Here is a 24,402-nt window from a genome sequence, read left to right as displayed (position 1 = left end):
CCAGGCAGGATTTCCCCTTAGTGAAACCATGCTGGCTGTCACCAACCACCTCGTTGTTTTTCATGTGCCTCAGCATTCTTTCCAGGAGAATCTGCTCCAAGATTTTGCCGGGCACAGAGGTGAGACTGACTGGTCTGTAGTTTCCTGGGTCTTCCACCTTCCCCTTCTTGAAAATGGGGTTTATATTTCCCCTTCTTCCAGTCGTCTGGAACTTCACCTGACTGCCATGACTTCTCAAATATTATGGACATCTATACCTTTTAGTGATATGGTCCCAAAGCACCTCACAGGCTTAAATTCTGAACATGGCATTTCTTGGCAGTGGCAATCAGCTGATGTATTTATGCTCATAGCCTTCCTAGTAGAACACGAAACTTAAGAACAACATGATTCACCATGAACTGATCGTGATTCTGATCTCTCTCGTGCTTTTTACAGAGCTCAAATACAGCCACTTGCAAGGGTGTAGAATTTACTGTTCCTTTTTACATGCTCCAAATGACGTGTAGGAAATAAGAGTGATTTAATGAGTGATGCAGAACAGTAAAGTTGTAAACACAAAAGCTGGTTTTGCCATTGGGAACATCTCCAGTAGCAGTTCTCTCTTATGGATTTCACAACCTGGAATTTTAATTACTAAACATACATTTGTTCTGTGCATTTCTCTAAGTACTTTTGCTTGTCTTTCCAGTTTCGTCTAAACATTTTCTGAGATACCATCTGTTCTCTACTGGTTATTTTCTTTCTCTGACTGTATGATTAATAAGCCTGACATGCAAGTTTCTTTTGTTATTGTGAGCCTCAGAACTTACCATTCTCTAGCAGAGATTAACTGCCTCGTCTCTTTACGTCTGTCTCTGCAGTTTGTTCCTTCCCTTACTGGAGCTTGATATCTAAGCCATGTATAGTTCTTTTAAAAGCTTCATACCTGAATCAGGTGCTTCAGTCAACACTAACAAACTCATATCACATGAGGATTTTAGTCTTATATAATAACATGCTTGTCACTTACTTTGCCAAGCAGCCCTTTATCTTTGGACAAGAAACCACCACTGTTCTTCACTGCTACATCTAGCGTTCTTCTCTGTACTTCAGGCAAGGAAACGCTGAAATCAAATCTGACAGGCAAGGGTGATCCTTTAGAGAGAATCTTGTACCTGAAGTGCAAGTTCAGTTCCTACAGCTAAACAATTCAAATAATAACCAAAGCACCCCCTCCCCAAACAAAAAGTGAGATCTGAGATAAATGGAGAAAAAAGTCCCACAGTTCAGCCTAAAAATTTTTTTGATACTATGATCAATATCAACATCAAATGTTTGAGACTTCTGCTACCTTTGGTCTCTAGAAGCTACTGGTAAAACAAAACAAAACACATAAACAAAACAAGAGAACAGTTAACCACTCACTCTACAGAGAAAAGAATGAGGAATCCTGCTATAGTAACAGCAACCTCACAACCTCTATCTATTTGTCACTACAGTTCTTAAACAGCTTTATTGCTTTGCAATACATTTTACTTGGAAAGGCACAGTAAAACAAATCTATTTCTTGGATTTACTAGGAGAGAGCTGCACTACCAGGAAAACCTACCAGAGCATCGAACTAATGATTTACAGATTTCCTTTGGACTGAATAGACCGACATGTTGTTTTCTCCAAATTAACTTTCTGTCTGTAGAGAAATGTTGTCTTTATTGAATAGTGATGGGTGAGGGAATAAGGGGCACACTGTGAGGGAAACTATCATCAGAAAACTGAGTGCAATGATAAGGATTTTTGCGCAATAGAATGTTGCACTAGCTTGCACAACTTTCAACCTATGAGCCAGCATATAAGCTATGAGGAAATTTCTTGACTCTCCTGGTTGCTGAGAAGTGCTCCAAGTAGACTGACTGAAAAACTTGATCATGCAAGGACAGTGGCTGGCCAGTCACACCGAGAAGGCAGCATCTATGATCCAGGCAATCAGCCAGTCAGAACTGACATGCTTCCTGGCAGGAAGGGGTGCCAACAGCATTGGCCAGCTAAAAGGCACTCAAGTTCTGACTGTCTGCCAGAAGAGTACACACTGCTTCTTAGCTACCAGCACAAAGGGGATTTAACTGTCATAGGATAAGGCAGAAAAGAAGAGAGAAGTGGCTGGTAAGAGAGCAAGAAAAGCTGTAGTGATAATAGGGAACAGAAGGATAGGAAGAGCTACTACACCAGAAGAGGAAGGTATGATCAAATCTGGTGGTGACAACTAGGAGTTTCAACAGCTCATCCATTCAGATAAGCTGAGAAACGTTAATTTGACAGCTTTCTAATTACATGATATAAAACTACTACGCATGGTTTAGAACATACATTTGATCAAACACTGGGTTTAATGTCTTCTTTGATACATGGGTTTTTCTTCTTCCTGATCGTCTCTTATCAGGCAGTAAATACATTCGTACATATGGGTCGGATCCTTCTTCTGAAAACGCTATTAGATTTCTGTGATCAGTGAAAAACAAGGAAAAACACTTAGAAAATAAATGAGACATTGCTGAATAGAAGTGTCTACAGTACTATTGCTTAATTTAGTACATGAATCAGTTGTGGGATATCCTGCACAAAGTATTATGTGCAGGATACAGCTCACAGATAACAGCAGTGGGAAAAAAGTGCCAAGCAGTGACTTGTACAAGATCAGATAAATAGTGAACAAACAGCAGAGGTGCGAATACAGTGTTTCTTAATTCTAACTGTAAGTTTAGATATGGCTTTCCAAAAATCATGCATTTTTGTCATGCCATGAAAAATTCAGTCTCTTAGAGGTAGCTTTCAGACACTGCTGATAAAAATCTACATGCCATTTTAATTTAAAATCTGACAGAAACATAATAAATACAAAATCACAGCAAAATCTTCACAAAGGTTTCATTGATTCTGAGTATAGTTCTGTACAGTTTTGTATTTACACACAATTACAATCAGTATCTTATTTTAAACATAACAAAGATCTTCCAGACAACCAATTTAAGAAGATAAGTCAAGATACAGCAAAGTTTACAGAGAGATATGCAAAAAAAAAGAAAATTGGTATTCTATGCTCACCTGCAGGAATGCACTACCACAATCAGTTTGTTTCTCTGTGAACTATGACGAATTGTTAGCTGAATCTGTCCTAATGGAGACTGCCCCAGAGTTGTTCCACTGCAGGAAATAGTAGAACATTACAGTTAGTTTTTAAAATGCATATTTAAAGTAAGACCTAACTGAAATAAATGCGCAGTAGTTTTTCTAGAAATCATGTATTATGCATTTAACTTTTCACTAGACCAGCTTGAAAGAAGAGAGCACACATTAGCATGTGAGTATATCTTTGTCAGTTTCATGTACTTCAATTCCTTGTCCAGCAGCTCTGCTCCCCAAAACAAGCTAGGTATTCTTGTCAGGTTAGAGGTCAGCTGCTCTTCAGTACTTTGAAAACTGTTATCAACAAAGAACTTGCTTACTCTAAAATAAACATTAAAACAATATCTAGGAAATTGGAAAGAATAATGGTGTAAACTACAAAGAAAACTTGCCTACAGCTGGCTGGGAAACAATTAGAAGACCAGCTCATTCTTTTCTGAATTCTCTGACATAGAAATATAGATATTTTGGGATTAAAATAGTGATACTTAAACCCATTTACTTTCTCAAAAAGTTCAAATCACAGTATAAACACAGAAATTTTACTTTTATGTAGCTCATACCACATTGAAAATAAGATTAGAATCTATTTATGCATACAAATACAATTATAAAAGCAAGCACCATGTGTAAGAATTTCCGTTTGAAAGAATGGCCAATACTTGCAGAGTTCCCTCATCTCTATGAAATGCTTATTTTAGTTTGTGTAAACTGACTATGAGTATTTTCTGTTTCACGCAGGACTGTCTGTGACATGCTTGGCATTTCTCAACCTCCTGAAGAGTATCTTAACTGCAAGGGAGAGGTGTGCCTCTCTTGTGAATAGCTACTACAAAGTGATTGCTCCATTAAAATTCCCACGTAATTCATGTTAAAAACTAGAGTGAAGCGAGTGAAGCATTTCAGTTCAGTACTTTCTTAGTTAAATAAAATAAAAATAAAAATCAAGCACCATGGGGCCTGCAATAAAGGACCTCCTTGGCCATAACTTTAGCACTGTTATCAGAGGAGAAAGTATGAAATTTGTGTATTAAATATGGAGTAGTATTTTAAAATTTAGCATAATTAACTAAGTCTAACTCTGTTTTGTGCCAGAAGAGAGACTGACAAACTGAAGACTAGACAGAAGACCACCATAAAGATAAATGAGGGACTGAAACACATAAGCAGATGGTGAAGGAAATGGGTTTGTACAAACTGCAGAGACAGCCAACGGCAGATTCAATTGCAGTCTTTCACTACTTCAGACATAGAGAAGGCTGAGTCAGACTGCTCATGGCTGTGTACAGTAAATAACAAGAGGCCACAGTCAAGTTGCAGCAAGATAAATTCCAATTGGAAACAAGGAAAAACATTTTCACAGTGGAGTTGTTAAGCACTGTAATTGCTGAGAAATTTTACAGAATCTCCATCCTTGGAGAGACACAAAACTTGTTTGGACAAGGTCCAAGAGACCTGATCTAACTCGGAAGTGGGATTTGTTTTGAGCAGGGAGCTGAGTGACCTCCAGAGGTTCATTCCAAACTGTATTACTGTATTGATTCTATGAACTCTGGTAGAGAAAAAGGAGGAATCTGTTCAATCCCTTACAAATAAAAACTAAAATCCTTCTATTTCGATTCACAGAGAAGCTACATGAATTAATGTTTTCCATTCCCCTATTTAGAGCAGAATGGCTGCTCAGCTATCTTTACTGGTAAGTATAGCTGCCTGTTGAGGGAAGTAAAAAAAAAATAGACAATTTAGGAACGCACAGCTGCAGCAATCCTCATTAATTGAGTAGTAACTGACTATTCATTTAATATTCCTTATAGCCAACTATCCCTCTAAGTAATTTAAAAAGACTACCTATATTCAGCTTAATTGGCTTAATATTAATGCTAATAGGATTCAGTGGAGAAACAGGCAACTATTGCCATGAAAGTGGTTAATGTTTTATCGAAAAATATCCTTCCCTTTTGCCATCCCATTCTTTTTAGCACTAGACGGTGTATCTTTCAGAACAAGGTGGACGTTATCTTGCAGATCAGTGCAATGGAAGTATGACATCCAAGTGCAGAATCTAACTGAGGTATTAGGAGGAAGCAGAATATCACTATGACTGATTTTCAAATACCCTGCTCAAACTGCAACAGTGAAAAATATCACTGAAATGCAAACTAAGCATTCTGGCTGCACTGACAATATTCTTTACAAATCAGTTTAGATGTATTGCAAAACCAAGTAATTAACGCCATACTTTTCAAGCTGTCGTAGCCTTTGCCGTAGCTCCTGTGTGGCGATAGGCAGAGATATGTCTGAGGCTATGCTAGGAGTGGGTTCTTTGACCGAGAGGTGGCTGGGAGAGTAAGAGAAGTTAGAGGCATGAAGACTGGAGGAACTTCGGCTGAGATCTGTTGGCCACTGAGGGCTGGCATTGGGAGGCTGACTTTTTTCAGCTGTATCAGTCTTTTTATCACTATCAGTCACTGGGGAAGCTGGAACAGGTTTGTTTGAATCAGATGGTGGTGAGACAGGAACCTGAGGCTTAAAAGATGATTTTCTTGCATCTTTGGAAAGAGACGGCCTTTTTACTTGAGCTGAGTGTTGATGATCTGGAGATCTTGCTTGTTTTTCAAGAGAAAGGACCTAGATACAGTAAAAATACACACAATGTTACTATTTTCTAGTATAAAAAACAGGAACAGATTTGTTTCTACAAGAGTACTGGTTGGTGACAAGTTGTGAAGCTTGGACACTAAAGTAGGACCAAAAATATTCATACTTACACTCATTCACTCTACAACAGGAAACCTTTTGCATAGCAAAACACAGATTCATTTTCTTTGTAGCAACTGCAGTAACTATAAACCAATGTGAAATTCTCCATTCATTCAGAATTATTCTCCTCATTATTCCCTTCCCATATGCTACACACTTCTGCTGCAAGTGCTATTTACTTTGCAGTTCTGGCCATGTAGAAAGCTATTCTAGAATTTTTTTCTTATTATCTTTTGAAATTTAAACCTACCTCACAAGTTCTTCTTACTCATTTTCTTTACTTTCATTTATCAATTACAGGTAAGCAAGAAAGTGCTTTAGAAAAGAACAAATAACAGAGGTTAACAGAAGTTTGACAGTGTTTGTCTTCATAACTCCAATGTGCTTGAAAGATGGTCTGAATTTTTCTAGTACTACAAAGATTCTTCTTTTCCCTATAAACTTTATTTTTCTAAGCCAACATGATGTCAGTTCCATATCTATAAGACAAAGGTGATTTCATTGATCTATAGCCTGCTGAGCATAAGAGACTTGAAGGAATTCAGATTCCAAACGTGATATCCAAACCTAAACCCATGGGAAAACTCAGTCTTAACATAGCTAGTTACTGTTTCGTTTGGAGCTTTTCCTGGTTTTGACATAGAATATATTTAAACTAGAGGTTATCTTTGTGTATTTGATAGCACTGCCACAAGTAAGGACACTTGGCACTGTGACACCCAAGGGAATGCAGTATCTTCTTCATAAAGCTAGAAGACTAGAAGCCACAGTAGTTTTAAATATGGTCTCAGATTTTTACAATGGGAAAATTTTAGAGTACCCTGAGTGCAATCTTCATGTTTATAGTGCTGTTTGGACCAGAGTTGCTCAGGTGGAACCGCTGATGCATAGTTAAATCTTCACTCTCTAGCAACTGGCTTAGAGGCAGTTTGAAGTTCCCCAAAGAACACTGGTGCTGTTCGTCCCTCACCTGAAGAAACACAGAAGCTAAGTCATTTTGTATCATCGGCTTTTTAAGAATTCAGAGAAAAAGAAATTACAGTTTTATTTAAAAACAAAAAATCCAAACATTATCAAATGCAGTTTGTTCTTAAACCAAATTTCCCTGATCATAAGATTACTTTGAAGAAGTAAATATACTCAATGCCTAGTTTCTTCATTCTTTTCTACAGCAAAAGAGAGAAAACTAACCATCACACCTACATCTACCTGACCCTGGATCAAAATAATTACATGGTTTCCAAACAGTCTGTGCAAAAATAAATTCCCTGAATTGTTAGAGGATGAGTAATGAGGAGAGTCATCACTTCCACTTCACTCTAAGTTACATGTCAGCAGTGTAACAGGATGCAGTATTTGGATAAAGCAAAGACTTCCTTGGGATGAGAGGAAACCAATTAGCCACACATAACAGCAATTTCTACTAGCAGTTAAGACTACTAGTTAGAAACGGGTATCAAAATTTACTTTTTTCTATTATTTTTTTTTAAGTAAGACAACCATCAACTACGTTTTGGTGAGTGATTGGTTATAGTCTTTCTTAGTTTTAGTAGTAAATGCAAATAGATATTTTACAGCTTGGTCTTGAAGAACACTTTAATTTTAAGGGTGTTCACAATATATTCAGTCTCATCTGATAACAGCCTACAATGCCTGAGCATTACTACTACGATGTCTTAGAAAAGAAAGGCATCTTAAGAGAGTGAGACAACATACCTCAACTTCGAGATCTTGTCTTTTGGGATTGTGTACAAAGAAAGTAAAGTTTTCCTCCCATACTGGTTCATTGGTCTTGTATCGAATCTAAAGTTAGAGAACACGAAGCATTCAGATTATAAAATGTTTCTGTCTAATAAAGGAGTGTCAGAAGTTGAGTACATTTTTCATTTTGGCTTTGCAAAATTTATGTCTGAAACCTGACATATTTCAACAAAGGCCAAGTGGGATCTACTCAAGACGTATATAGTATCACATATAAATTTATACAGAGGACATGTAAGAGAATATGTTTTGCATTAAAGTTGCTGCATGTAAAGTAAAAGTCCCACTGAAGAAACTCTACTTCACACTAGTCTATGAACAAATACAAGATCTTCAGACTAGCACATTCTCTCTCATCTCATGCTTCTATATAAGGGCTGAACTAACTCAGTAAAACTCCTAGAGAAGAGTATTTTCCTTTCTAATCTCCATGTAACCATGTGGAAAATTTCACTGTCAAATCTCACTACTTTCAGCAACCCATTAATGGGGGAGGAGGCAAGGAGGGCTGGAGAGGGGGTGGAAAAGAGTGCTCATAAGAAAAAAAAAACTATCTCCAGGAACTTGGAGGACTTGTATTTCTATCTCCATTCTCTAATAGGTTTCAAAATTAAGACTGCATATAAGATCTGGTTTATGCTTTGTGACAACTCTTGACAGGGCATGAAGAAGCCAAATTAGATGTCCTTTTGGCTCACTGATACTTTTATTTAAAAAAAAAAAAAAACAAACAAACCCAAAGCGAACAAACCTCACCCTTATTGCATATATCTACCTATTTAGGTATCACTTCTCCTTTGCTATTTTAGAGAGCTGTTTGAATGCACAGAGGTTAGTTATGAACAAGACAGCAGGTATGTTGAATGCCTTGGGTCAGAATCAGAGGGATCACCGTGTCCTCATGACAGGCGTTTGTTTACAGAACCCTGATTAAGAACAAGAGATGTATGACACCTTCTTCAGACAACTCAAGGCTGTCTCAGGTCTGCAGAACCAGATTCTCACCAAGAGATTTAACTACTCTCACGCTTTCTAGGAAAGCAGCAGAGTAGCGCACAATCAACTTAATATTTTGTGCTAGGAAAACATCCACTGTTGTGTTACCGTTGTTCTCAGTCATTGGACGTGTTGACTATGGTGTTCTCCTGAATCTACTACTAAAACATGAGGAATGCTGGTTTGCAGATACGACTGTCAACAGCAGCCTCAGCTACAATGACCTTAAGATTACAAAGCTTAAAATCCTAAGGGGCATGAGGAAAACAAATAGCAGAATAAAAGCCCCAGACTTCAGAAAAGCAGATTTCAACTTGCCCTAGGAACTGTTGGAAGGGATTCTATGAGTGTCTACCTTGGAGGGCAAAGGAGCTCAGGAATGCTAGAGGACTCCCTTTTCAAAGCACAGAACTGCTCCATACCTCAAAGCAGAAAAAGCAGCAGAGATAACAGAGGCTAAACTTACAAGCTCCTGAGACCTAACAGCACTTTGCCTACATTAAGCAGAAGGTTTGTGCAGATGATCTTCAGTGGCCCTTTTTGACCCGGGCATTTCTCTAACTCTCTGATTCTGTAAATTTTCAAATCTTGGTAAGTATTTTGAAGCCTATTTTTTGCCCACACTGTTATTTATATAAACACTAATGTAGGAATCCCAGTTGCAGATCACAACCTACTGTGGAAGGATATCTAAAAATAGTTAAAAGTCCTATATCTATTCACAGACAGTTTAAATTGAGCAAGCACCCATTCAATCCTTGGATTCTTGTTGGCAATTTCAGTTCTGCTGGGAACTCTTAATGCAGTGCATATGCTCAATGGCTTCATAGCCAATGCCAAGACACAGAGCCAAGTATAAGGAGTAGGAACTTACCTTACTTTCCTGTGCCTTGTGTCCAACTGACAGCAAAACAAGTGGGTTGGGATTGCTGTTCATTTTCTTTCCTGACTGATAGAGAAAAAGCAAAAGCTTTGCCTTCAGAATAAAGCAAAATCTTTCTCCTCTGAAACTTAAGTATTTGCATCTTAAAATTACAAACTATGCATTTTACCATATGCTTATCTATCATTCTCAGCATTTTATTCAACAGGCTTGAAGGGCAGACTAGCTAGCAACTGGTGAATACATCAGCATGAAGGCACCCAATTACCCTAAATATGCTGAAGCAAAATGGTACAAATAAGCAGGAGGTTTAGACTCCTTTCCATTTGCTTTGAATTAAATTGGGAATGTGCAAATTCTTACCCTTTAATGAGCATTACAATCCCCAAAGCTAATGAAGCACAGTTAAAATTGCAAAATGAATACTGCATGCAGATGGGAGATAATGGAGAAAGCACAATCTCAGGAAGCTTTAGTTACATTGCAGTAACATTATTAAACTGGATGTAGTATCAGAACATTGATATTCTCCTCTTTTCAGTTTGAGAAGATGCACTATAATGTACCTGATGTATATTTCTACAGTTTACCAAATACCCTTTATTAGAGAATCAACCACCTGCCATATCTGAGCCTTGCTCACCAGCTGTATAGCATTACATCAGACTGTGAAAATAAACATCATTTTAGAAACAAATTATGTACACAAAGGAACATTCCCGACTACATGTTTCTTTCACAGATTTTAAATTAACCTAACAAAAATTTAACTCAGAAAGAAAAGTTAGACATGAAAGTTAATCATCTCAAGCAGGTGTTAATGAAGTTTTAAAAGCTTTGAAAATACAGTATACATGGTTAACAATATACTTTGAATTCTACCATGTAGGAAATTGTACAGGTCAGGTATGTAAACAGAGTTAGTTAAAATCTACTTAATGCATGTAAGGTCACAATTACAACCAAGTCATTCAAATATTTTATATTTTTAAATTAAGAATGTGCATATTTAGATATTTTTTGATCTGAACTTACACTTTGGACCATCGTACTTCCACTAATATTACTTGACTTTAAAGTGACACGCTGCCTATAACCATACTTTCCTTTAGGAAAAAAGCTTTTAAGAAAGCACTCCTTTCTTGGATGAATGCCGCATTTCTTTTTATCATGATTTCTAACTGTGGATAGCTCTCATCAAAAACAACAGAATACAAAGGCTTAAGGAACAGAAAGTCAGATTACACTCCAACTGATTGTGTTTAAAAATGATGGGTGACATAGGTTTCATTTTTCTTTTGTCCATAAAGGGGCCTGAAACTCCCTTTTCTTCGTAAAACGATGAAAATACAGGTTGACCAAAAGACCTTGTTGCTTATGTTGATATGTAAATATAAATAATTTCAATTCATGCTAAATAGGTAGCAATATGTACACATACATATAACGCATCTCTAATACCTGCTACTTACAGATTTGCTGTTGACAGACTATTAGAGACTGTCTCTTGTCCAAGTTCCCTCAGCTGAGAACTTGGCTTATGCATTCCAAGTTTGCCTCTCAACTCTACGTTTTCTGTATGAAAAAGCTGGGCTAAATTTATTTAGTATTTATATAAAAGATGTAAAGCCTTCCAGAAAGATCTTGCAGAAACAAGACTACAAAACATGTCAGAGACTGATTTTATTGTTCAGTCATTCAGAGTTGACCAACTCAGTATATAAAAGATGTCTTAGCTTTCATGTCGGCTTTGTTCTTTAGTTACTACTTCAAATTAGCTCTCATGGCTACATTTTTACCCCAGTCTTCTAAAGCAGCCCATACTCCACTCAACTGATTTAAAATTCCAATTACCACAGACCACAGTATTTTACCAATGCCTTGACCACTTTTCAAACCAAATTTAAGTAAAATGGAATTGCTCTAAATATATCTCTGGCAACAGAAATTCCATCCACTGTTTCAGAGAAGTGTTGCAGGCATTTGTGCTTTTCCAGTTAAATTTGTGACCTTAAATGGACAACTATATTAGTTTTACCTTTAGGGCTTTCTGAACAGCAGACTTCTTCAAGCCATCAGGGTTAAATTCTAATGGATTATGCTTTTAAGTCAGGAGAGAATGAACACAGGAAGGGTTAATAAGTCATGCAATGAAGCAATTTCACTCGGTTAATTAATTATGACATGACAACATAGGACAAAGCAGGGGGAAAAAAGAACCCCAAAAATCTTGCAAACAGAACAATGAAGGAACCACAACAACAGGGTGGGGAAAAAAAATAAATAAAAGATCTGTTGAAACTTTTTTTTTCCCCCTCTTGCCCTCTGAATGTTTGTATTCTGCTTTAAAAAACTAATATACTCACTTTCAGTCCACTTACGTTTCCCTTACCAGGTTTTTTTACAAGATAGTCTGTTGGACATAAAGCATACAATAAAACCTGCCTTCTGAATGAACCATTTTTAAATGTTGGTAAGTATATTTTCACAGCACAGAAGCTTCTCTGATGATAAATCAAGAATTGTGTGAAGGAGGCCTTTTATAGGAGAAATTACAACACTGTAAGTATCAATAGTACTTAGATCATTATAAAAGTCAAAGTCATCTGAGCCTCTTCCGCAGATGAACGATACAAATGCTGCATGCTAACTAGAATGAAGGTCTACTAATTTATTCAGTTGAATGAAGACATGCAAATACACTAACAACAGGAATTTGAACTGATTAAGCAGGACAAAACCTCTGCCTACTTTCCATTAATTAAGCAGATTTTAAAATTTCATTTTAAGAATATTGTTCTTCAAGTGCCACATGTAAAGTACAAAAATATTACAGAAAATTTGCATTCAACTCATACGAAATAATTTCAGGAAATACAAATTCGAAATAAAACAGACTTCAAGTTAGTAAACTTATGGCTGGCTTTTTCTTTAAGCACAAACTTTTGTTTCAAGGGACAATTCTGCTTTAAAAGCTGTAGTATGCAGAAATAAAAAGATTGTATAATGGCCTTTTTAAACATGCTGATTTATGAACAGGAACTGGTATTACTAATGCTCTGCCAAAAGAAATGCCTTCCTGAAATTCAATTTCAAAATTGACAAAAATTTAAGAGAGGTTTAACCTTTATGCAGGTATTCTTATTTACATTAGCCAATATATATTATGAGATTCCTGGCATTCAGCTTTAGAACATACAATGTGATGAAATTGGAGAAAACCCAAAATAAGGTTTGGCTGGTTTTGTGACTTTTTTTTTAATCGCTATTTTTATTAAAATAAAATTAAGGAATCTTCCGCAGCTATTTATCTGATATGTTAGGGACTTACTACTGTACTTAAAGACATTCAAAGATGAAGACTGCACCATATCCCTAAGCCATATCAACCCTAATGCTTAACCACCCTTTCATCAGAATTTTTTTTAATGCCCAACAGGTATGTTCCTTGCTGGAGCTTAAGCACTGTTTCCTGTTTTCTGACCAACATGAAAAAGTCATTTTGGTTACAGCAGCCTTGTATCATTTCCATTCCTACCTTTACTTCTTAAGGCAAAACTCTCTTCCTCTGCTAGTCACATTTACTGGCTTTCTCATTATCATCACTGCTGTCCTCCTTAAATTGCTGCAGCCAAAACCAGGACCATAGTAATGGCTAAGTAGAACAGAAACATTAGTCCATACATCTTAGAGGCTACATTCCTCTCTCATATCTATCAGTGTTGTGTTTGTCTTTCATAGCAATATGATAGAGCACTACTACAGTTCTATTTCTGTAGGGCTGTCCATCAGACAACTGTTTCCATCCGATGTTTACTTGGGTGCAGGAACTGTCCTCTATGGAAAAGTACCTCATTTTTTCAGATTGTGTCTGCAATTTATATAGATAGTTTCGAATCCTAAACTGGTCCTCAACTTACTGGCCATCTTTTTCATATTTATACCTGCATATCCAGTACACATCTTTTTTGCATCTATAATATTATTTCAAAGAATTTTAAAAGTCAAACTCAAACTTATGTGGTCAATTATAAAGGCAGGCAACCAGTGATTCCTGGATATTGAACATGCCTCAGTTCCTCTGGAATCATAGCAAGGATAGGCCAAGAAGGACGTCAGCTGGGGCAAATACTGTTTAAGCCAGACTTTAGGTTTCAAGGGAAGGAGCTGCAGGTCCATGAGGATGGTGGCCGAAAGGTTGGGTAGGAGGAGGCTAGGAGAATAAAAGGGAGTATTCAATATAAAAAGCCAAGAAAAGGTCTTGCCTTGGGTAAGAAAAAATTGTCTTGCTATGGTTCTGAGTGTCTGTGCAGTTATGGGAAAAAGGGAATGGGTATCCAAGAACTATACTGATAACTGACACAGTGGAATAAATCATATTTCAGGCTAGCATCCCCTAACAGCCAGTGACATTTGCAGTAAATCCTAATCACAAACCCATAAATTACACCTCAACTAACAAGCTGTTTTGTTATTAAGCCAGATCCTAATTCTATATGCTTTAGAGTACAACTCATTACTTCTGTTAACTCACTGCCTTCTTGGGGTTAAAATGGGGCTTTAGAAGTTCCTAAAACTGTGAATGCATCCTCAATTGATAACCAGAAGACTGTCATTGATCTGTGAAAGGCGATTTAAAATATGGGTAATTTTTATGTTATACAGAAACCAAATTGAAAGGAAGATTGTCATGAACTAATGATAACCTATCACAAAACTAGTGTTACTTTTGGAAATTCTAAGAACACTATTCATATTCCTTAACTTCAGATAATTCAGATTTAGACGGGTAAATGTCTAAATCAGATGTCATAAATCTAGATTCTCAGCAGTCAATAAAGCTGTCTAGTAAAAGCACTCAGGGCATTGGATTTTCCTCTCCCTATATAAAGCAAGTCCCTTTTTTAACACTTCCCCACCCCAAGTAACTCCCATTACATGTTAATTAAATATCTGAACTTGCTGGTGTGAATGTTTGCATAACGCCTTGTGTTTAAAGATGCCCTGAAAAGATGATGCAGTTTTACGACTGCTGAAGCTGTTATTACCTCTGATCTACTATAGTTCTCTATCCTGGCCTCCAGCCATAAATCTCATCCTCTTGCTTGCTGCAAGACTAGCACCCACACAAGTGCAGAACAAGGCAGCCAACTGCGCTGTTGAAGGAAATCCAGAACTGGCTATCTTAAAATGGTTGCTGTTCCACTGACTCACAGATTGCTTCAGGGATTTGGAAACTTCTGACCAATGTCTAAAGAGATGCTGTTACACATAGAACACATGTTCTAATGCAAAGACGCCAAGATTAATCAGGGCTATCATTATCAAACATTTTGATTTTTTAATTTTTACAATGTATCTAGTATTTTTGTAACTAAAAGCAACAGCAACTACTTATCAGTTTTAATACCAAGATAACTGAACCATAGCTTACGAACTGAGTTTCTTATTCACTTGATTTTAACAAGATTTGGTAATGGATATAACTTTCTTGATACTTGGAGATGAACTTCTGCACAAAAACTAACTGAATGGCCTACAGAAAAGGGGTTTGCAGGGATGTGGGAAGGGCAGGAGGGAGGTGTTTTTAAATCAAGGTTTATAATATAAGCCAGAAGTAGCCAGCCAGCAATGAATTTATCTGCACAGTCTACAAAAGCATACCCTTGTCTCTCTGGGAAAAGAACTCTTATTCTGAACAGATTCTTATTCAGATACCAAGGTTGTGGTAACAAATTAAGTGTAAGATATTCAGAGGCTCATTAGGTACTAATAATCTTGTAACATTAATTCAAGCAAAAAATATTAATTCGTAGTTCTTCCTAGCCTGGAGTTTCCCGACTAGAGCCTAATTTGAAAAAAAGAAAAGGAGCTTGGAAATTTGCAAAACAAGGAACATCATGGAGTGAAATAGAATTTACAAGGGAATTTATAGTTTGGGGAGCACAAAGAACTACACCCATTTTTAAAGCAATACTTGAACCAGTGTGGAGAGGTTGCAAGTTCTTACAAACATTGAGTACATCACCTTTTAAAGAAACTATAGGGATGTTGGTTGTAATATTTAATTTCTTTGCAATAAAAGCCAACAATTCACCAGCACACAGTGTGCAAGTACAGTATGCATTTTACTTCTCAATGAATCAGCTTTTGAACAAACTTATCTTGGGTTTTTATCATAAAAAGTTAATTACTTACCCAATGATATGCTGATCAATGAAATTTAAGTAGCCTTTAAAATGCAATAAAAATAGCACAAAAACAATGCACACTTGTTGAAACCATGCAGCAAAACAAATTGCATGCTCTCATTCCACTAGAGTGAGTGGCTTTAGTAGCACTAATCCACACTCTGGCAGATAAAAGGTACAATACAAATAATACCAGAGAACTCACAAATAGTGCTCTATAGAGTGAGGTAGTGTTTTCACAAAAGACTAGTCCCGATGCTCTCCTCTCTTTTAAGTATCCACACCCAAAGTTTCCCTCGTAGATACTCTTAGGAAGATGGAAATGGAAGGAGAAAGCAGAGTGATGGGATTGTGGCAGAATGAATGCATAAGCAGCTTTACTACACAAAAAAGTTAAGGAAAACAGTCAAAAGATTCCAGAGAAAACAGCAAATAACAAAAAGTAAGTAAATATTCGTCATTACAAATAGTTTCATCTGTTAAATGACTTTCTGTAATGCAGCATGATGAAAAGGTTTTTTTTTATTTTTATTTTTTATTATTATTCAAATATATTAACCCACTTTCCAACCTTACTCATGGTAGTGCAGATTTATATGGCAGATCCAAGTAGGTAAATTTAGAGACCAGCCTTCTACACTGTTTCTATTTCCCTTGAAACATAAATCAACTTCAGGTAAATCATCCCAGTGTCTCCAAAACCCACAACTATGATGCATCTATGTAACAGAAATGTCTGTGCTGTGGATTACCCACTATAACTCAAAGAAAACAAGGCTGATGACAAGCTCTAAAATGTACCAGTTAGCATTCACCTAGGAAATCCATTCTGGAAGGTAATAAAAAGCTCTTATTTATCTATAAAATATTTCAGCTGTAACATTAAAGTTGCAGATAAGTTTTCAAAGCTATTAATTCTCTCAATTCTCTTTGAACTTTTTGTTCCCCATAAATATAAGCAATCCAGAAGAGCAATTAATTTTGCTATTACGCTACACAACCCCTATCAGGAAATATGAATGCAACATGAGAAGCCAAAAGACTTCCATGTTTAGTCATGTAAATGTTGTTCCATATTAGAATCAAATGGACATTAAAAAGCTGCATTCGCTATAGTTCACTGCAGTATGTCTACCAGGTCCATGACATTATCTAAACATTGTCTCTCTAGAATCTATAGGAATCTTTTCAGTTCTCCAGCATAAAAAAGTCTTCTCATGATACTCCCCCCTCCACCACCACCTAACTACGAAGCCTTTTTATATCTGGTTTTGTACAACTTGAATTTAACTATTGTGTTATTTTATTGTTGTCAACTTGTAAATAGAATTTTCAAGGGTTCAGTGTTACTTTTTATCATATTCTTTATAACACATTTCTGGAAAGAAAATTACTTTAAGTTAAAAACTGGGTAATTTGCAGCAACTGCTCTTCTGGGCTGGTACAGCAAGGGAAAAAACAAGGAATTAAACAGGCCCCAAACTATGACCATCCTTTTTCTCAACTGTAGACAGAAAATACACAGTGCTAAGAAATTTGGGATTCTGATCCTAAATCTCCTAACTGGTCAGCTTTGTGCAAGGATCTTCCCTTTTCTGTGCCCTAGAGTTTAGAGACCTACTGATGAGAATCACTGATTAAGACACTGAAATTGTCCCCAAAAATAGGTAGAACTCCAGACTTGTAGCCTAACCTTTCTGAAGGAGGGAGGCAATGTTACAGAGTGTTTGTTTAAAACAGGAAGGGAAAACCCTAAAATTATGACTAAGCCTCTGAGTATTTGCTGAAGAAACTAATCTAATATAGACTAGCAGATATGTGGAAAAAAACCCTGAAACTGTGAATGAAAGAACTTTATTCTTTTTAACTGTTTAGTGTATTTTAACAAATATATTAAACTTGTAACAGTTTGAGTAAAATCCAGTAGTCAAAAAAGAAAATACAAGAAATGGGTTCAATTTAATCTAGTGCACAAAACAGCAGATGGACTTTTCCTGTGTATTACAGTGTTCCAAAACTGATGTTAAGTACAGCATATTTCTATTCTATTTCTGTTTACGTTGTTGTACTAGAGTAATTCTGCTTTTTTTGCTAAATTACAAAGTTTCCCTGAATTCAATACAGTCAGGTTAAAAAGATAATGCAGGACTCTATAAAAGCTAAAAAAGATGTAGCTCATCTGGAATAATAACCTATAAATACTACTTCCAAACACTGCTCTATACACCCTAGAAGAAACATGAAATCATGTTAGTGATGTCAAGTGTTTAGGCTACTAAGGTTTTATTCGTTACCCCTCTGTTTTTATGCAGCATTTTAACTTAAATTTAAGATGAATGGACAAAGTTGCAAAATGCATGCAAAAAAACCTGAGGCTTAAAAACTTTAACCTCTGATTGGTATTTTAGTCATGCCTTCCAGAATTTCTCGACTAATAGCAATGCTGAAAAAACCAGCACTGTTATGCTTGACATATTTATTTACGGTAGGGTTTCCTTATTACTGCTGTCATTAACAACCAGATACCGTACTTTACTAACCTGAAGTAAACTACACAACAGCAGCGCTTGCTTGTCACAGACAAACTATTTCACAGTCCTACAGTATAATGCATATTATGACAGAACCATTAATCTTTTTGATTTTATGTTTTGCACAAGCAAGTAAACAATATCCCAAATGATAACCTGACAGAAATTTCAACTGCAGAGTATTAATTTTGTGATGAGAACTTCAGTACCTTCAAATCTACCACAGATAACCTAAACCAAAGCAAGCAAGTTTACCTGAACTCAAGAAAGTGGGCCGTTTCCCAGTTAGTTCCTTAAAATTCCTCCTGCTAATCCCATACTACTTATGGAAAACATTGTGTAATAAAAATATGCAGCCTTTCAAGTCCAGGAAAGGAGCATTCTTTAAAGAAAAAACCCACACTGATTGAGGAGTCATGTTTTATTAAATATATATCTATAATACTATACTACTAGAAATGTGGACCTTACATTACACGTTTTGAAACAAGAGAAAGTATAGAAAACATGGCATAATGTGTGTTAGTAAAGCAGTGTGCCATACTACCAAGCCAGACATGCTGGAAGAACGCAAGAGATACCCATGACAAGAGGGTATCCATTAGAATATAACTTACGGGCAGGTTTCTTGCTGAGTCCAAATAGAGAATAAGCAATGCAGAAGAAAGACCATCATTGGCATGGTCTCTATCAGCTCTAATGCTTGTTAGCACCTAAACAAAAAACATACTGTAAGCCTTTCTGAGAAACAAATAACACTATTGTGTCCCATTCCTGAAAAATATTTTAAAAACACCTCCCAAAACACAAGCATTCATAAATACACACTATGAAGCACAAGTAGTAAGTTTTCAGAACTTACATAGCTATTTCAAACACATTCTTCTGGAAGTTTCCACCCTATTTCCTAATTTTTTTTCTTTCAGACTGAACAGAATATAGTATCACATCCAGCTTTATATCCCAGGCTAGTGAAATGATAGCTGATACTGCCAAACCATGAACGTTAAGTGAAAAAGACAAAAGCATTTTAAAATCCTATGCCACAAGAGTACAATGACAGTTATGACTGGTATGAGATCTCTAAAAACAAACAGCTTGGAGGAAAGTTACAGGTTTATCCAAATGCACAACAGCTAGTGAATTAAATTACTTACCTACTTAAACACACACACAAAAAAGAAACTGCAAGAAAAACCACCCCACGTAAATTAAGATTAGGATAAAAGTAACGTGCTCCTTTAATACCTTGTCTAGGTTTTCAGCAGTTGGCATCAATGTGAGCCATTCCAGTTTCAAATGCAATTTTCCTCTTGACACTTCATCCAAAGTAAACCACTAAAAGTTAAGCAAAGTAATGTGACATAATCTGACACTGAACAATTACATTACTGTAATTGGCTCTTCAGGACATTTCAAAATACTAAGATCTACTAGAAATCTTGTAGAGCTTAAGTCTATATAACCTGAAAAGATCTGATTCATTGTCTAAAATATCCTATTTCACACTAAATAGTACAACACTGAATTAAAAAAACAACCAGCAACACCTCTGTATTATGTAGTAAAAAGCATTTTTAAAATAAAGAGGATTCTTTAAGTTCTATAAAGATGTTCTAGACATAGAAACTCTGCAAAACATTATTATATAATCGCTCCTACATATATGACAAAAATTAGTCTGCTAAGTCTAATAATTGTTAAACCAGGCAATTAACTATTCTCCTGCAAGGAAAAGTTCTTACCAAATATCTAAATAACTGCTTTTTGCGTTTACATACTAGCAATCTTAAAACCTCAAGACAGAAGAGCAATGTTATTCTTCAGATTTCACCAGTTCAGATATCCCTTAAACCTCTGTGCTGATCATCAGGGAATCTAGTCCTACAGCATTAAGCTTATTCATGCACATCCCCAGGAGGAAAATAATAATAAAAGAATAAATACATAACATGAATTTTTTTTAAACCAATACTTACTGAACACTTACCTCATCTAGAAGACGCTCCTTTTCAACTTCAATTAAATCTATCATCAAACTAGGGGGGAAAAAAAAAAAAAGAAAACAAAAAAAGAAAACAAAAAAAATCAGTATTTTAGTCAAGCTAAAAATCCAGTGCAGAACTCAAATCCCACCCTGTGCTTGCTGAGTATCCAGGCTTCCACTGAGATCAAAAGAGCAGAATACTGTTCTTTTAGCCCTTAAGAAAGAAATAGGGAATGAAATGGCTGAACGAAGATGAGTGCAGGATAACAAAAAATATGCCTATACTAGAGTCCATCTTGTAGCTATGAGGGCAGCTAACATAATATGGCTCACATACGTATGACCAAAGTCTCAAAACAGTGAACATATCCAAACTACCCACTGGAAATAGCCCCTGGACATACACTATGACCGAATTCATGCTTTGGCATTGTCTGGCAGAGTGCTAGTTCACACAAGCTAAAAATGTACCAGAGAATCTGCTAAAAATTTAAGAGCACAGACAACTGCATGCCAGTGCATGAGCATCTGTCATGGCTTTTTATTTTACTATTACTGACGTACATTATACTACTTTCCCCCCACCACCACTTCAGTGTAAGATTAGGGATGTGCAAAGAAAAGAAGCCTTTGTACTACCTACTTCTTTATTTTAATGAGAAGAGAAGTAGGTACTGTTGCTCCTGTTAAGAGAGAAGGAGCTGGAAAGATAAGAGAGTTCTACTCTGTATGGAAAGCAACAATGGGAAGCTCCAAAACTCTGCAAGAAATAAAGGTGACAAATTACTGGAGAAAGAAGCTGACTACAACCCGGAAATGTTTATGGGTAAACACTAAAGGCAGGCCTATGGAGTCTAAGAGTGAGTAATGTTTGCAAAAGCATTACAGCAAAATCATTTCTCCAATCAAATAGTTAAGATCAGCTCTTAGAGAAAAATAAACTTTTAGACAGGCATTTGAAAAACTATGAAGATGAAAAAGATAAAACTGTATTAACTTTGCCTGAAAAAATAATTAAAACTTAGTGCTAGCTTACAATTATTAAAGCACATAGGCTACAATTCCTAAAAACAAACTCTTTTTATTCCTGGGTACCTACAATACTTACCTTCGCTATTTAGAAAATAAATGTAAACATAAAGATGTGCAGATACACACAAAAGCACATTTTTATATTCACATATTTAAATATATTAAGAAGAGAATTACCTACTACCATAATTTTGAAAAGATAATTTATCTATAAATGCAGTAATATAGCAGAACTACAACTGCAATTAAAAAAAAAAAAAAACCCAAAAAAACAACAAAGCAAAGAAACAAACAAACAAAGTCTTATGTCAAAGTATATCTGTTTTCAATACCTATGAACATAGTCTCCAGAACATTTACCTTCCCAGGAAGTCATCTTTATCTGGATCTTCATCGAAGAGCTCAATCTCTAGCTCCTGTCCTGGATGTTCATATACTAAGGCCTGCAAGTACAGTAAGATGGCCTTGTCAGTGGTAAAACTAACTAGCTTTGTTTAATGGCACAGTAACAGTAAAACGTTGAACTGCAGTGCCTTTGTGTATTAAAATGTATCAATAAGCAAATGCTTAAAAAAATGCAATTTCATCAGTAGAGCAAGTAAAAAAGCTATTCAGATGCTATTTGCTAATGTTGGCTTTAAGAGACTAGACAGCTTTTCAGAATTACTGATGCTTAGTCTAGAGGGAATAAAAAAATATATATGTATGTATGTAATATACATATATGTGTATGTAAAAGCATCAATGGAGAATTTCTGTTTTGTTACAGAACTTTGGGCTTTTAGAGGGAGACATCAGGAAGCTCCTCAAGAGAGTCCCCAGAATATCTTGTTTAACAAAAGAAACTTTGGAAGACAACTTTACTAAATGCACAAGGTATTTTTCTTGGTTATACCTCATAAACTTCATTCCATTTTGGATTGAGATTTTCTTTGATGACCTTGCTTTGGAAAATCTGGTTACCCACACGGATGATTCCGTAAGGATCTGACTTCCCTTTGACAATCCCTTTTAGGTAAGTATCTTTCCCTTCCAGGTCCTGAGCTTCAATAAAGTGTATCCTTAAAACACCCTGAAAAAGATGAGTTTATGCAGTAATCTGAAAGCTTCCATGTCATCACAATTTATGTAATATGTGTTTTATAATTACCATTGTAATTTTGCTAACATGAAACTTAGTTTGGAGACACTGTAAATGGAGGGATATCAATCATGATCCATATATACAGTAAACCTAGCACTCAAGAGACTCCTGAAAAGAAAAACTGTCATCGAAAATCAGAAACATGCCAGTTATATCAAGAAATGCCATGTTACTGGAAGTGAGTAGCAATAAATAGTAACAACTTTCAAGTGAAGAGCAGTAACAATAAGTTGCAGTGTTAATATAAAACATATGCTGCTTAATTTTTGGACTACACAGTTCAGTAATACGTTTAAGATTCTACTAAAACAAACAGAAAAAAATCCTGGTGTTATTATGAAACATTAACACCATCGAAATTATTAATAAATTAAATGAATTATTTTAAGTGACTGGATTTACAATATCTGGTATTATTGCAATAACTGTATTTAGAAATTCACATGGATGTGCATATCTTTAACAGTTACTACTACAGAAAAAAAAAAAGTAGAAGCCAGATTATTACCAGAAACATGCTTACCTTTGGCATAGGAAACCGCAACTGAGCAATCTGCACTTCACTGACAAGGGGGACTGTAATTCTATTTGGAAGGACCAGGTAGTTGGATATTATATCTAGTATTATTGTATCTGACAAACCACTGTTGGAGAAAATAATCCTCAGTTACTTCATGAGAATTAAACACATTTTGTCACACTCGTATACTCCTTTTGATGCTTAACAACCTAAAAGGAGAAAATACTTGCTTTCGGGGAGGACAGAAGACACATCTGGTTTTTAAACACTTTTTTTAAAATAAAGGATTCTTGCCAAAATAACCACCAGGTGGAAGCAGCTGACACCGAATAGCGGAAACCACAGAGATTAATATAACTCATTTCCTTGCCACACACAAGTTGCCCCCTCACTCCTGCCTTTTAAAACGATCCAGGGTAAAAGGCTGTTGCGTAAGTTTTCTTGCCTGAATTGCATATAACCAAGCAGATGTTAACTGTTAATCTGCTTTTGTATTTCAATAATGATTTAACTGTCCCTGAAAGTTTGGCAAAGCATTCCTATATTGTTATGAAACGAGTTGTCCTCTTCAGCTGGGCGGACTGTCATTTAAAACAGAAACAGAAAGAAGTCATAGTCATGGCCCAGTAAAATATAGCCTGGGGAAGCAAAACAGGTTTTGTTCTGGTAAAAAGGGAGTGGCAGTACAATCACATTGGTAATGAATCATTTAAAAAAACCCAGTCCCGTACCACTTCACAAATACAGAAAATAAGAAGATTTCCTTAAGTACAAGTTCACCCAGTTTGGGTCTGAACTGACAACAAATCAGTGTGTTGTCAGACCAACACCACTGGTTACACACATTGCCTACACTGGCAAAAAGGCAGAACAGGAGCAGTACAATTTGCCATGGAAGACAAGTACCCAGGCAGATTTTAGGGGTATGCACAAAGGTTCAGAAAGAAAATTATAAAAATACTTGAGATACTCTGAACTGCAGATGCAGTCTTGCTATAGCTGGTGGAGCTGCTTCAGGGATCAATGTTTTATCCTCATAAATACACTTTATGATTCTCCTTTGATAGTCTTTATGAAATTAAGATGCAGATAAAGTTTGATTACTTAAAACATTTTCATATGAAGCACTTGTGTATAATCACCTTGTGAAGCTTTTCTAAGAGTGAATCTCCAATTGGGAGTGGACAATGTTAAGATACTGTTCAGAAGAAAAGTCTCCTCTCTGCTTCGAGTGAATTCAGCTCTGAACTAAAGAAGTCTTCACTCCCCTTTCTTTTGCAGAGCTTACCCAATCATATTTACAAATATTTTCATTCTATGTGAACACTGAACCCAACAAATTTAGTTTAGTAATTCTTGAGACAACTACAAGATGATAATTATGTTATTTGAAAATCAGCAGCTTCCTTTAGTCATCACTGCAGCACATGTTGCT

At 36.1% G+C, this 24,402-nt stretch overlaps 1 protein-coding gene across 1 annotated transcript in view; it reads right to left on the bottom strand.

The window, feature by feature from the left end:
• Positions 1 to 1,012: 1,012 nt before the first annotated feature.
• ESYT2 (extended synaptotagmin-like protein 2) overlaps positions 1,013 to 24,402 on the bottom strand; it is a gene marked incomplete at both ends in the record, with an annotated part of 70,368 nt that continues 46,978 nt past the window's right edge. Inside the window, 14 exons of the mRNA XM_010014485.1 lie at positions 1,013 to 1,118; positions 2,347 to 2,478; positions 3,082 to 3,180; positions 5,402 to 5,790; positions 6,743 to 6,892; positions 7,639 to 7,725; positions 9,554 to 9,628; positions 11,601 to 11,663; positions 18,902 to 18,997; positions 19,533 to 19,622; positions 20,275 to 20,323; positions 21,664 to 21,746; positions 22,199 to 22,375; positions 22,971 to 23,091. Of these exons, the coding sequence (XP_010012787.1) occupies positions 1,013 to 1,118; positions 2,347 to 2,478; positions 3,082 to 3,180; positions 5,402 to 5,790; positions 6,743 to 6,892; positions 7,639 to 7,725; positions 9,554 to 9,628; positions 11,601 to 11,663; positions 18,902 to 18,997; positions 19,533 to 19,622; positions 20,275 to 20,323; positions 21,664 to 21,746; positions 22,199 to 22,375; positions 22,971 to 23,091 (1,717 nt within the window). The remainder of the gene's footprint in view (positions 1,119 to 2,346; positions 2,479 to 3,081; positions 3,181 to 5,401; positions 5,791 to 6,742; positions 6,893 to 7,638; positions 7,726 to 9,553; positions 9,629 to 11,600; positions 11,664 to 18,901; positions 18,998 to 19,532; positions 19,623 to 20,274; positions 20,324 to 21,663; positions 21,747 to 22,198; positions 22,376 to 22,970; positions 23,092 to 24,402) is intronic.

The sequence above is a fragment of the Nestor notabilis genome, unplaced genomic scaffold, assembly GCF_000696875.1.
Source record: "Nestor notabilis isolate BGI_N333 unplaced genomic scaffold, ASM69687v1 scaffold28035, whole genome shotgun sequence".
Classification (NCBI taxonomy): Eukaryota; Metazoa; Chordata; class Aves; order Psittaciformes; family Psittacidae; genus Nestor; species Nestor notabilis.
This window is presented reverse-complemented; position numbering and strand designations above follow the sequence as displayed.